Source organism: Denticeps clupeoides, chromosome 12 (genome assembly GCF_900700375.1).
Source record: "Denticeps clupeoides chromosome 12, fDenClu1.1, whole genome shotgun sequence".
NCBI lineage: Eukaryota > Metazoa > Chordata > Actinopteri > Clupeiformes > Denticipitidae > Denticeps > Denticeps clupeoides.
This window is the reverse complement of record NC_041718.1, coordinates 8,877,290-8,891,857: the sequence shown is the minus strand read 5'-3', so window position 1 is coordinate 8,891,857 and position 14,568 is coordinate 8,877,290. Positions and strand designations below refer to the sequence as shown.

Sequence of the window (14,568 nt, the reverse complement as noted above, 5' to 3'; positions counted from 1 at the left end):
TATTGATCTTTCACGTGGAGTTCCAGTAAAAAAGATTCCTGTTTGTGGCTCTAATGTGACAAAATGTTGAAAAGTTCAAGGCGGCTGAATACTTTTGCAACCCGCTGTATCATACACACTTAAGTTCTAAAATAAAGTCATCACTTAGACACATTCTGAGCACTGCAGTCCCAAACCCTGATGGACAGATAAAGCTAATGTGAAAGTCATTCACTTATAAAGAATTTGTCTAGAATATCACAATTTTTTTAGCACTCACTTACCAAATAATTACATATTACAAGGTTCTGCGCTTGCATGCTGACTGGATAAAATAGATTTAAGGGATGTGGACTAACCTGAACATTCGACACAGAATGTTTGTATTCGGATTGCTAAGGGAATAAAACTGGTCAGCATTCTTACAAATGGTGAGAACTGGAAAGTACAAATATTGCTTAATAAATACTATTGAAAAATATTTCTACTTACGTCTGTAAAAGAGTTCTATAAGACTTCTATAAAGACTGTGAGATGGAATTCTTGAAATGGAACCAAATAGAAACAGTGCCCTCTTCTCAACCATGCTGTTCTTTTTCCTTTTTGTGGCATCTAGTGGACAGATGATGCACTGCAATCTCATTTAGTTGCCAGCTTCACCCTGTGGTCATGCTTTGTGTGGAGAGATGTCACCCCTGATGTCACCCCAGCTGTGACCAGCCCAATCCTAATAGGTCAGTGCCACTCTGCCTTACTCTGCGCTCAACAAACTGTTGTTGTTTTTATGGTGAGAGAGAGAGAGAGAGAAAAAAAAAAACTCAGATTTTTTTAAACAAATGACTTTATGCAGCTGATCTCAAAGCATTGTGTCATGCAAATGACATATTAGCATAAACACAATATTGAAAAAAAATATATAGAAATTATGTCATTTAAGTCCCATGTTGTTATGCTTACTCTTTGTTGAACATTTTGTTTTGAAAATGTGTAAATTCGATAGCTGAATCCAGCAAATTATGTATGTGAGTCTCAGTAACTCTGACACTAGGTTATGACTCAATATGTTTTTCTTGATATGTTATTCTTTATATAAACATACTAAAAATTGTGCCAATATTTACCAAAGATAGATCTTATCACATAAAAATACTTTAATTAGTGCTTCATATACACTCAGCAGAGTAATTTTAAAGCATGTGGCCACAACAATGATAACAATTAGCCTGTAGGGTGATGCGGTGTAAGCTTAACGTGATTGTGGAGTCCCGGTGGAGGGGAGTATCCAGGCAATATGGGTGCAGGTAAAACCATTGCATGCTGGCTCTTCGTGCATGTCATTGGCTTCGCCTCCTGTAGGCACTAGACAATCCTACTGGGCATGAGCCAGAGCTCCAGCACCCTGGCCAAACCCAAAACCCTTTGGGCCAAAGTTCTTGGCATAACATGCTGTGGGAACAAATATGCTTTATGTCAGAATACATGTTAGTAACTTTGATATGTGAACTTGCAAATACTTATCTTCACATAAATCTGATTTACAGGTGAACCCTCAGTTAGACCTTAAAATTGATTAGTCTGAACAAAATTTAATTAGAAGTAAGAATGAAATAAAGAGTATTTTCTTAGCCTGTACATTGTTAGAAAATATACATCGATATTCCTCAAAAGAAATATATCACCAACCCGGTTAGTAATCATTTTTACATTTACAGCATTTATCAGACGCCCTTATCCAGAGCGACTTACAATCAGTAGTTACAGGGACAGTCTCCCCTGGAGCAATTTAGGGTTAAGTGTCTTGCTCAGGGACACAATGTTGGTAAGTGGGATTTGAACCTGGGTCTTCTGGTTCACAGGCGAGTGTGTTACACATTAGGCTGCTACCAGCCCAATTTATAGTTTTATGATAACAAGGACCGTTTCCACCATATGAACCATGTTCTGGTTCATAGGCGAGTGTCTTACCCCCTAGGCTACTACCCCTCCACAGAGCGGGGTCTAAACTGTTGAAGTGGTGATAGCCTAGTGGGCAACACAACTATGAACCAGACATCCACAAAGTCACAGGTTCCACCCCCCAAAAAAACCCTGTCTCCATGGGGACTGTCCCTGAAACTACTGATTGTTAGACACTTTGGATGAGGGCATCTGATAAATGCTGTAAATGTACTTTCTAAGATCAACCAGTGCTGGAAGTGCATGTTTACCAGACAAAAGTATGCTATTTCAAACACCGGCACAAACAGCTGCAGAATAAAATTTTTTACAATTTTTTTTTCAATCTGCTGTTTAAAATGAAGCAGTCTGTCGCATTTTCACTGCGTTTTTCTCAGATTGGTTCCTAGCTTCCGAAATTGTGCAACACGTTGTTATTATATGATCACTTCATCGATGGTAACTTGAAAGCACGTTGTAAGTCGCTCTGGATAAGGGCGTCTGCCAAATGCCTTAAATGTAAATGTAAATGTAAATTTTTATCTCTGTTCCTGAAACTACTCGGCCCAAAAAGTCTTTGTTTTGCAGCAGAGGCCTTGAGCATATAGCAGATTTCTACAATGTGGTGTGAACTCCCATAATGCAAGCTTAGATCACCTTTACAGTAGACCTCTCCATCTTTGTCAGCCACGGTAGTTGACTCCAGACCTTTTCCACACTTGGCGCACCTGAAGCACAGCTTGTGCCATGACTGCAGGGTCAGGAAACACACTGTGTTGAAATCATGCCAGAATAACAAGGACGACACATGTGCTGAGCAGGATGTCAACACAACAGGCCCAACAAGGGCATAGTGGCAAGGCTCTCACTCACGTTTCCACCGCCGACCACCTTCTCTGCTGCGTACACTGCCTTCCCACATCTGGGGCACACGTCTGATCCAGAACCAGACTTCTGAGCAAACTTGGAGGCGCTTGGGTTATTAGTGGGGCGATGTTGTGCTTGCCTGTATGAGATGGAAGAAAAGGTGGATGACGCCCATTACCCCCTACTCTATTTATTAATGGTCAGTGTCTCACCAAAGGACCACTGCTGACCAGATTTGGTCAGTACGTCAGTATTAGGTGTATGACCATCGTCAGCATACTGACTGTGTATTGGGATGCAGGTGCTGTGATACTGTGGACCACAAAATCAGCTGGCTGGACAACACTCAGTGCCGTACCACAAAAACGTACATACAGAAAACACTACAGTCTTTAACAATGCTTTGCACAACAATGCTTTAAGGGTCCTCTATCATGAAAATCTCACTTTAGCCTGTCTACGGTCCTGCAGTGGCTAGTAATGGCAATTTGTGTAAAGAGTGCTTTGGCTTCGCCATTTAGAGAGTGGCAGCTCAGACGGTCAGATCTGGAATTTCCCCCCTTATGTCCTCATAAAGGGAAAGATTACACCACGTCCTGTCTACATCTAATATTGTGGTTGGTGAATAGTCTTAACAACGTTGTTTCTGCAAATGCTTCCTCAACGTCTATAGGCCGCTCTCCTCCTCGTCCCACCTCTCTCCTCCTCATTGTCACTTACAGCTACAGACACCAAAGATGCGCGTCCTGGGGAAATTTCATTGTGAGACTGGTTAAAAGTGGCTGTAATTCTGTACCATGGCAGAATTTCAGAACCATACTTCAGATATAGTATTAGGTGAACACTAATACAAGAGCAAAATAATTCTAAATAAAATGATGTCAGACAACCTTTAAAGTGAGGCATCTCAATAAAGTGGCATTTTGGATGCAATTTGCACAGAAGATATGTCAGAAACCGCTTCCAGATGAGATTTTGATGGTTGATTTGGTATTATCGATGCTGCTCTGATCACTGAGGTTGTTCTGGTAACACGACCTTCCTGATATCTTACAGGCAGCACAGTCACATGCCTCCACTACAGAAAAAAGGTTCCTAGTATGACATCAGGGGAGGTTGTTGTCCAAACTTACTTACCCCTCAGGTTTAATTCCAAGATGTTCACCAGTGTCCATGCTCAAAGTTCCTGCTCCACCACCAAAGCCATAGCCTTTCGGCCCATACTTCTTGCCATAACAGGATTTGCAGTAGATTTCATCCACATGCACGGCCACTGTGGTACTATCCAGATTCTTCTTGCAAGCCACTTTAAAGAGAAGTGGCAACAATCTTGGTTAAACAAGACATTTAAATGTATTTGTGATATTCATTACTGCTCAAACAGCACTACTCAAATACTCAAATGATTGGACAAGTGACATTATAAATAAGGGATATAATTATGCATAAATAAATGCATATTTATTTATGTTGGCCAGTGTTACCTTGTGTGTGTGTCATTGGAAGAGTGAAGATGTTTGAGTTAAACAATTTCACGAAAGCATCTATAAAGGCTTTTGAAAAGCATATGAAGGTTTATCCCCAATGTGAGACAATGCTTCACAGACAGAACACAGACATCCTGGAACCTCGTGGCCTGCTACAGAATTCCTTCAGCATTGCTCCCTCAGAGAACTAGGCCTCTCATTCACATAAACACTCCGAAATCCTCCCCTCACCTACAGAGCCATATAAGGCTCAAAGGGCCAACATTACACATGCATGGGGCTCCTAATAAGGGCAGGACACTCCAACAGTCCATTTTTTTTTTTTTACGTCAAATACTGCCCATTCCAGGGCTGAACTGTACATCACATTGTGGCTTCCCACATAGTTCCTGCCTGTGATTTACAGAAGTGACCCTGAAAAGACACCATATGCTGACAGCAAATACATGGCATTGCATGGTAAATGTAAATCGGGACACCCATTCCTCATCCTGTCCATCCCTCGTTCCCTGTATGTCTATCACCCAGCATCAGGCCATGGCACATCTCCTGCGCAGGCAAATGCTGAAGGAAGTCATTCCGAGTGATGCGCCGTCAACTGCACAGGAAGGGGTGACTTCATCGGCTCACTTACTGCACAGAAAACAGGACTTGTGGAAACTCTTCCCCTCGCACTGCACTTCCTCTGCAAAGTATACCGTTTTCTGGCAACAGCCGCACTTATTTCCTCCCCCAAAAGGCATCCTGGCGAAGAGCAGGGAAATGCAGTTACAATCATTATGCTGAAAAAGTTGCACCGTTGTTTTATTGTTGTACAAATTGAATTGGGGAGGGCGGAAATGAGATCTGGAAACTAAGGCTTGCTGACCACCGAAACTAAGATGTTAAATTTGAACTTAACTTAAAGAATTACTTTTAGTTGAAAGATATGTGCAGTAAATGTTTCCAAAATTTAGGATCACTCTGATCCAGAGCTCGGTCACATGTTATGTGCAGTCATCAATAAGCATTTATGTCACCGGTATTGAGGACAATGCAACATACCTGCTCTGCTGTGTGGATCTGGTGCTGCCAACGTCAGAGGTGTTCCGAGCTGCTCTGCAGGGCTTCTGGTTTAATATGACCACTCACTGGAAGGCTGGAAGAAATGTAGGGAGGGACTAAAGCAAACAGAAAAGAGAGGGAGAGCGAGAGGGTGAAGAACAAACAGATGTGGTCATTGTAAACACAAATTTCAATTACAGCAGATTATTTAATTTGAATAGACATTGTCAGCTGTTTTTATTTAAAGCGTTTATCAGACGAAGTTCTTCAGAGTGACTTACAATCAGTAGTTACAGGGACAGTCCCCCCCTAGAGACACTCAGGGTTAAGTGTCTTGCTCAGGGGCACAATGGTAATAAGTTCTTCTGTTTGAATTGAAAGACTTACCTTAATGAAGGAACGCCAGTATAGCGCCTCATCCAGACCACCAGATGCTTTCAGTGAGATGACATGGACCTGATCATCTGATCATCTACGTCTTCCTCCCACTGGGTGAAGTGTAGAGAACTGTGTCAAGATGTCATTGTGTTGGCAGTTTCCTAGCCAGTACTCAATGAAAACAGGACTCAAGAAAATAACCAGTGAAATATAGTTGTGTTTAAGTCAGTGCTGAGGGACAGTTAACTAAATGTGTGGTTACAAACTTCTTTCATCAAATAATGTATCATCTTCTACATAGAACAATAGAGTGGAATGGCACTGACTAGCGAACTTTTAGTTGGGTTTGAACCTGGGATTCTGTGGTCTTCTGGTTTATAGGCTAATGGTTCTTCTGTTTGAATTTAAAGACTTACCTTAATATTTAAATACATTTTTCTTTTGTCCTAAAAAAAGATTGGCAGTTTTCAAGTATCCTTTTAGATGAATTCCCTGTTCACTAAGTCAAAATCTAACATCTTTTGATGGTTATAACAGAGATCAGGGCTTTTACACACATTTTTTAGACCTCAACACATGCAACCTACAAGCGGGTATGTGTATTTTTAAATAGAAAAGGGCCTTCCCCAGAGTCCTTCCAAAAAAAAAATATCTGTTTTTCCGTTCTGTTGCCTGGTTTTTATTTGGAAAATAATTCATGCCCTTGTTTAAATGTTGCTTAATTCTTACAAGTGCCTACAGCCTCTAGTGGACTGAGATTGTAAATATATTGTAAAGTATCTGCCAGCATTGTTCTGTCACCCTTTGTGTGGCAAGATAAACTGATGTCACCCTATCTATAACCAGCCTTTCTTTTGTAGTTCTGCACCCACAAAGGACACATGGGGAAAAGACAAGGCAGCATTGTTTCCGATAAAGTCACCATTTTTGAGAAAAAGGCAAAAAAAAAAAATAAGCTCAGTTTTTGAAGGGTTAATAATGTTTTTAAGTGAATATTAATTAACTTATATATTTTATGATTATTGGATCAAAATCCTATTGTATGAAAAAGCTCATTTTTATTTGCCCTTGAGGGACAATTTGTTCATGTGACACAGATCAGTCACCGTTATCCAGAGGGACTTATAATCAGTAGTGACAGGAACTTAACTCTCTTGCTCAGGGACACAATGGTAGTAAGTGGGATTTGAACCTGGGTCTTCTGGTTCATAGGCGAGTGTGTTACCCACTAGGCTACGACCACCCCCATACTTATTCACACCCTTCACAAACTCTGGGAAAATCCAAAGTTCTATACAATTCCAAACATTCCAAGCTGTTCTAAAGCATCTTAATTGCCCTGATAAATTGGGAACCGCTGTTTTATTCAACTTCACAGGTGAAAAACAGCAGCTCTCTGCAATTGGTTTGTGGACAATGAGGATCTGTGGCTGCCCATTGTGGAGGGACTAGAGAAATGAAAATGAAGGTCATTCTGGTGAAACTGGGCTCTGTATCAAGGTAGACTGTGCAACGGATGCTGCACACTGCTGGGTTCCATGGATGCAGGTCAAGGAGGATGCCACTTCTCCAGACAAGGCACACAAAAGCCCAATTGGCCTTTGCAAATGCCCATCTGGACAAAGGAGAAGACTTCTGGTCTTCTGTGTTATTGTCAGATGAAACAAAAATTGGATTGTTTGGTGACAACGATGTTTCCTTCATTTGGCATGAAAAAGGAGGATCCTTCAACCCCCAGTGAGGGGAAACACCTTCCACTGCTTCTGGGTGTTTTTCAGTCAGTGGAGCAGGGAACCTAATCACAGTAAATGGCACCAATACATGAAGATTATCAACAAAAATATCAGGCAGTCTGCAGAGAAACCTGACCTTGGGCACCACTGGACATTTCAGCATGACAAGGACACAAAAAACACTGCAAAAGTGGTGAAGAAAGGGTTAGCAGACAAAAACAACGTTTTGCAGAGTCCTGACTTGAATCCAACTGAGAATCTGTGGAGGGTGATGGCAAGGAGACCCTCCAACCTGAAAGAGTTGGAGCTCAATGCTAAAGATAAATGGGCTAAAATACCCATGAAGACATGCAAAAAGCTGGTCTGCAATTACAGGAAGCATTTGATTGCTGTGATAACCAATAAAGACTTTTCAATTGATTACTGGGAGGATTAATTTGATTAATTTTAGACAATAACATTTTATTAATTTTAGCCAAAACACTTTTTGCTCAAATGTAATTAAAAGCTGAGATATTTTTGTACATTGTCTTTCTTGAACATTCTCTTACTATCTTTTGGGAGATGCCTGTGTCATTTCCGGTAAAAAAAAAAAACAACTTGCTGCCTGATTAAAAATAACATTTTAATCAAACTTTGACAGCGGTATGAATATTTCTGGGCTTGACTGTGGATTCTATACATGGATCCATATAATTGTACTCTAATTATAAAGAATTGTGTAATGAAGGTATGCCAGTTTATAATTAGAGTAATTGTACTCTAATTATAAAGAATTGTGTAATGAAGGTACGCCAGTTTAGCTCCTCATCCAGACCACCAGATGCCCTCAGTGAGCTGACATGGACCTGATCATCTATCACTTATTCCCACTGTGGGAAGTATAGAGAACTGTGTCAAGATGTCATTGTGTTGGCAGTTAACTAGCCAGTTCCCCCTGAAATGGGACTCAAGAAAAGAAACACAATGGTGTTAGGAGCACAGGGCAGCTTAAACAAATCCTCTTTAATGCAGTGGTCAGGTTTCACTTCTCGTGGAGAGTGATGAATGGAAGTTTTAAAAAGTAGTGTGCTGAACATACAGTAGGGCACATGGAGAAGTAGAGTAAATATTATACAACTAGTAGGGAACCAGATCAACTACATTGTAGTGAATGTAGTAGGTCTTGCTCAGCCAGGAGAATATATACTGTGCATTTACATCATGATTTTTTACAAAGACTGCTACATGTGTTGAGATAGCACAATAAAAACAGAGAAAATGAGCTTCAAGGAAAATCTGAGATAAAACAAGCTGGTTTTCAGGTATATTATCTTACTTGTAACATGCTCCCGTCCACTGACTATAGGTAGGCAACAACAATCCAAAACGCACTACAAAAGCGGTGAAGAAGCGGGTTAGCAGACAAAAACATTATCGTTTGACTTGAATCAAATTGAGAATCTGTGGAGGAAGATTTCTTTTTTGGGTGACGCCTGTGTCATTTCAGGTAAAAAAAAAAAACTTTCAGACTGACTAAAAATTACTTTAAATCAAACTGGGCTTGACTGTGAATTCTAGACATTGATCCATGTGATTGTACTTATAAAGAGTTGTGTAATGAAGGTACGCCAGTATAGCTCCTCATCCAGTGAGCTGACATGGACCTGATCATCTGATCAGCTACGTCTTCCTCCCACTGTGGGAAGTGTAGAGAACTGTTTCAAGATGTCAATGTGTTGGTAGTTTCCTAGCCAGTTCTCAATGAAACCAGGACTCAAGAAAATAACCAGTGTGGGATAGTCAGGGCAAAATGTTTCTATAATTGTAAAGTTTTTTTTTTTTTTTTTTACCAGAAATAAATATGCTTTTACTAAGGGACAGTTAACTAAATCCATGGTTACAAACTTCGCTTCTTTCATCAAACAACGTACTATCTTCTACATAGAACAATAGAATGGAATGGCACTGACAATCAAACTTTTACAAAGACTTGTAAACACAAAGACATGTCTACAGATTTTTTTTTTTTACGGTTGTCATAAATAAAAACACACCATCTCTGTGCCCACCCCAGGCAGTTTGTGTCTCATTGCTTGAAGCGAAGCTTGCCTGACAATCATACAGGTGTGTGGTTTTTTTCTTGCTGCTAACAAAACTGGTCTGATGTGCAATATGTTTCATCGGTTGTTGCCAGAATAATTTATTGCTACAGTGTTCGCAAAACAAACACCGGAACGACATTCATTAAGACGGATGGGTGAAGGCAGACCAACTATCTAGACAGTACATGCATTGTCAAAAGCAGCTCTTTTTCGGCAAATATTTAATCGGGAACCCTCAATGACTGACACTGTAATCCATTTCTTATGGCTAAAAATAAACACTGTGCCTGTGTCACCTCTGCAATGGTGCAACATCCCTGCAGAATAGCGAGTGGCTTCGTTCTGCGTAAACATTGATCCGCAGAACCATAAAAGGCAGACGAGGCCCGATCCAGATCCAGATCCAGACAGGCTTCCCTAACAAGGGCAGAGCAGACTTCCAGAAAACAGGTGGAAAAATATCCATCTTATTCCTCAACATAATGCTCACCACACCTCCTGTACACTGTGGGATAGCGTAGTTTTGTTATGTTGTTTGAGAATTCTGAAGCAGCCACTAATCCCTTTTTTTCCCATGGGTACAGGTTTTGTGGGTTTGGGCTAGGTAGGTGGAAGAAGGAAGGGTGTAATTAGTCATGAGAACATTTGCTCAGACACAAACAAATAATCATTCTGCTGCAAATAGCAGGGCAGCACTCGAAAGCTGAAGCGGAGAGTTTGCGGGAGCGGAGACTGTAGGGGAAGAAACTAGAAAGAGGAGCATATATACACAAACCTCGATCCCCTACAGCCCCGCCTGAATTCATTTACATTTACATTTACATTTACATTTACAGCATTTGTCAGACGCCCTTATCCAGAGCGACTTATAATCAGTAGTTACAGGGACAGTCCCCCCCTGGAGCAACTTAAGGTTAAGTGTCTTGCTCAGGGACACAATGGTAAGTGGGATTTGAACCCGGGTCTTCTGGTTCACAGGCGAGTGTCTTCCCCACTAGGCCGCTACTCACCCCATAGCAAAAATCACCTCAATAAAGCACGTACAAAGTGAAAATGGTCCTTTGACTCGCCGAAAGGCGACATCACCCCCACCTCACTGCCTACAGGAAGCGGCGGACCTCCCCTCCGAACACAGATGGCGGCTGCCCCATGGAATACCGGCAATCCTAAACAGTCGCAAACGACACCCGCTCACACAAGCAGGGTGGAACCACAGTTCACAACCACAGAACACACGTCCATTCTAACTCACACTCAGATCAGAGACATGCGCAATATGCACACACATAACAATATGTGATTTTTGTCTTTGTATTTGCAATTTTTGTGTCGAACAACTACAAACGCCAAGAATTACTACTAGCCTAATAGTTCCAAGATAGCCAGACGAATTCAGGTAACTCATCATACCTGCTACACCTGCACAGACACTCCACTTCCTGCTTCCTTTAGTGTATGAGTACTAGTTGGAACTATGCATGGTTCAGGTATAAAAACACATACAATATGTTCTAACTGTCAATTCGGATACACCCATGTATCCCTGTGCTCCACAAGACCATTCACACACACCATTCATGCACAAAGTACGCATTATCATTCTGCGGTTCTATTCTTCACTTCCTCCTTCCATCTTATCTCTCGTTTCTTGACTCTGTCACTGTTTTTTTTTTCTGCCTTACAAGCATGTGTGTTGTTGTCTTATTAGCACAATCGGACAGGGCAGCTTAAACAAATCCTCTTTAATGCAGTGGTCAGGTTTCTCATGGAGAGTGATGAATGGAAGTTTAAAAAGGAGTGTGCTGAAAATACAATAGGACACATGGAGGAGTAGAGTAAATATTATACAACTAGTAGGGAACAAGATCAACTACATTGTAGTGAATGTAGTAGGTCTTGCTCATCCAGGAGAATATATACTGTGCATTTACATCAAGGTTTGATTTTTAATGACTTTTACAATCAGCAGTTTCAAATGCCGCTACAGCATAACCACAAATGTACTTCATTCAGCCATCCAACATTTAGCCTATTAACATAACACACAGCACAAACTATGAAAGTGTTGAAATGAAGACACACAAAGATATATTTAATACAATTTGGGCAAAATAGAGAAAAAAAGGGAAAATATCTACATTTTCAACGGCACCGAATCAATGTATGTATGTTTGTGCTAAAGCTAGTAAGCTAACCAGCAAATCGAATGTGCTAGTCTGGAAAAAATCATTAGGAAAATAATTTGCCAATAACAGGAGCAAAGAAAACAAGTTTCAATACCATAGTCAGTTGTGCACCTGTCTTTGTATTTCCATTTTTTTATTAGAAGGTAGAGACCCCAAGAATTACTATTAGCCCAAAAATTCAAAGATAACCAGACGAATTCAGGTAACTCATTCATACGTGCTATACCCTCACAGACTCTCCACCTCATGCTTCCTTTATTGTATGGAGTACTAGTTCGTATAAAAACAGTAGGTGAACACTTTTAAAGGGCAAATATGTTCTAGCTGTCAATCCGGTTACACCCATGTATTCCAATCGGGACAGGGCAGCTTATACAAATCGTCTTTAATGCAGTGGTCATGTGTCACTTCTCGTGGAGAGTGATGAATGGAAGTTTTAAAAAGTAGTGTGCTGAACATACAATAGGACACATGGAGAAGTAGAGTAAATATTATACAACTAGTAGGGAACCAGATCAACTACATTGTAGTGAATGTAGTAGGTCTTGCTCATCCAGGAGAAAATACACTTTATATACAGAATATTTACACTCAGCAGTTACATGTGCTACATGTGTTGAGATAGCACAATAAAAACAGAGGAATTTTTTTATGGAAAATCTGAGATAAAACAAGCTGGTTTTCATCTGTTTTAATCCCAAAAATTCAAAGATAACCAGACGAATTCAGGTAACTGATAATACGTGTTACACCCTCACAGACTCTCCACTTCCTGCTTCCTTTATTGTATGGCGTACTACTTCATATAAAACAGCAGGTTTTAAAGGGCAAATATGTTCTAACTGTCATTCCGGTTACACCCCTGAGTCCCCGTGCACCACAAGACCATTCACACACATCATTCATGCACAAAATATTTATCACCATTGTGTCTTAGGCTGCCAGTCTGTTCTTCTCTTTCTCCTTAAAGAGGATCAGTTTTGTTTGCTTGTTCAAAGAATGGCTCATCTCTTGCATCTCGGTTTTGTCATCGTGTTTATTTTCTTGGCTTATGAGCATTTTGATCATCAGAGCACAATCTTTGCACAATCAGAGCACAAATCATCTTAAACAAATCCTCTGTCATGCAGTGGTCATGTTTCACTTAATGTGGGAAGTGATGAATGAAAGCAAAACAATAAAAATACAATAGGACACATGGAGAAGTAGAGTAAATATTATACAATTAGTAGGGAACCAGATCAACTACATTGTTGTGAATGTAGTAGGTCTTGCTAATATACTGTGCATTTACATTAAGGTTTGGTTTTTAATGACTTTCATAACATGTGTTGAGATAGCACAATTAAAATACCGAAAATGAGCTTCAAGCAAAGTTGCAAGCTGGTTTTCATCCGCGTAAAATCAGATCCACTGGTAGGCGAATCCAAAACCAAGCAACGTGAGGCTGTCATCAGTGTTCTCTGATGATCCTTGTATCTTGGTATTCATGTGGACATGTGGACTTTGACATGCACAACCAACATAAATTCAGACTTGCCAATGTAATCAGATAGAAGGGCTCCGATAAAAGCTCTGCCACACAGTGGGGAGTGATCATTGAAAAAAAAAAAGCACCTAAATAAAGCATCTAAATAGGTTCATTCTACATTACTTGACACTGTCTGTCATTGAGAAAAGCTGACAAACCCATTTATAATCATTTTAATTTTGCCTTTATTTTGATCATCAACCAAAAATCGAATTCACAACACAGACCTGTGCACCTTGATTTGCACTCTTATTTAAACGGCTGGGTCACAGGTGCATGGTGAGGAGTGTCCCCCTGCTGTCACCTTTGCGCCACCAGATCAGGTTGGTGACCTGCGTGAGCGCCACAACGCCACTAGCGTGGACTCGGCGCTCCGTGGTAAATTTCACCCGAAACGCGCTGGTCTGGTCGGGTCTGGCCGCCCACCGAGGAATCGTTTTCCGGGAATCTCACGAACGACCGTCCACATGACGAAACGAAAGTTTAAAAGCGGCGGGCGGAGCGGCAGCAGAGCAGAGACGGGTGGCGCCCACGGAGGTAGGAGCTACGAGATTTATTCACGGGAATAAAGGGGCTGCTTCTTCTCGCTTTAAAACGGCTTCATTATATATACAACGCTGCAGAAACCTACTCATTTATTGTATTTAGTATTTTTTACATTATAACCGAAGTCATTGAAATAGACACGCAAGTTAACAACATTTTCATTACTTACACAAAATAGTCCACTAGTCAAATATTTGGACACACACCCCTACTGGACAATGTCCATCGCAGTTTTTGCATTACAGAACAAAACTGAAGATACAGGACTATGAAATAAATAATACTAATCCAAAAAGGGAACATGGGCAGGGACCTTCAGTTAGATAACAGGGATGGTTTCCAACAGTCTCGAAGCCTTATGCCAAAAATGTCTCCATCTTAGTCTTTTGACTGGTAGTGTACATTTGCACAGGAATATACTATTAAATTTAATTCCCAGAGACGTTAGCCTTCTTTGAAAATGCCTGATTGATTCTGCCTTTTGTCCACGACCTTTGCCTGCCCATGACCTTGAGTTCTCCCGCCCCCTGTTTGCCACCTTCCTGCCACCCGTAGCCACCTGTGGCACCCATCATTCCCCGCTGCTGCCCACGGAGCCAGATTCCGGTGCACTCATATTTATTTTGAATAACATACATGAACGAGGGGTGTTAGTGAAAGGGAGATATAAATGGGATGAATGCCAAAATGATTTGTAAATTATTTGAATTTGAAATATTAGTAAGAATGGTGGTCAGAATTTGGTGGTCACTATATGTTCTTTGTCTTAATGCTCTTTTTTTTTGTTTGTTTAGATGT

At 40.7% G+C, this 14,568-nt stretch overlaps 1 protein-coding gene across 1 annotated transcript; it reads right to left on the bottom strand.

Annotated features, from left to right (window-relative positions):
* Window positions 1–794: 794 nt before the first annotated feature.
* Window positions 795–5,938, bottom strand: LOC114800697 (cysteine and glycine-rich protein 1-like). Its single transcript, XM_028998389.1, has 7 exons — window positions 5,700–5,938; window positions 5,313–5,428; window positions 4,903–5,012; window positions 3,919–4,087; window positions 2,788–2,920; window positions 2,572–2,665; window positions 795–1,425 (listed from the first exon to the last, which is right to left on the bottom strand). Exons 3-7 carry the CDS (start codon window positions 5,009–5,011, stop codon window positions 1,349–1,351), a joined length of 582 nt encoding a protein of 193 aa, XP_028854222.1. The 5' UTR covers window position 5,012; window positions 5,313–5,428; window positions 5,700–5,938; the 3' UTR covers window positions 795–1,348.
* Between the last annotated feature and the right edge of the window lie 8,630 nt (window positions 5,939–14,568).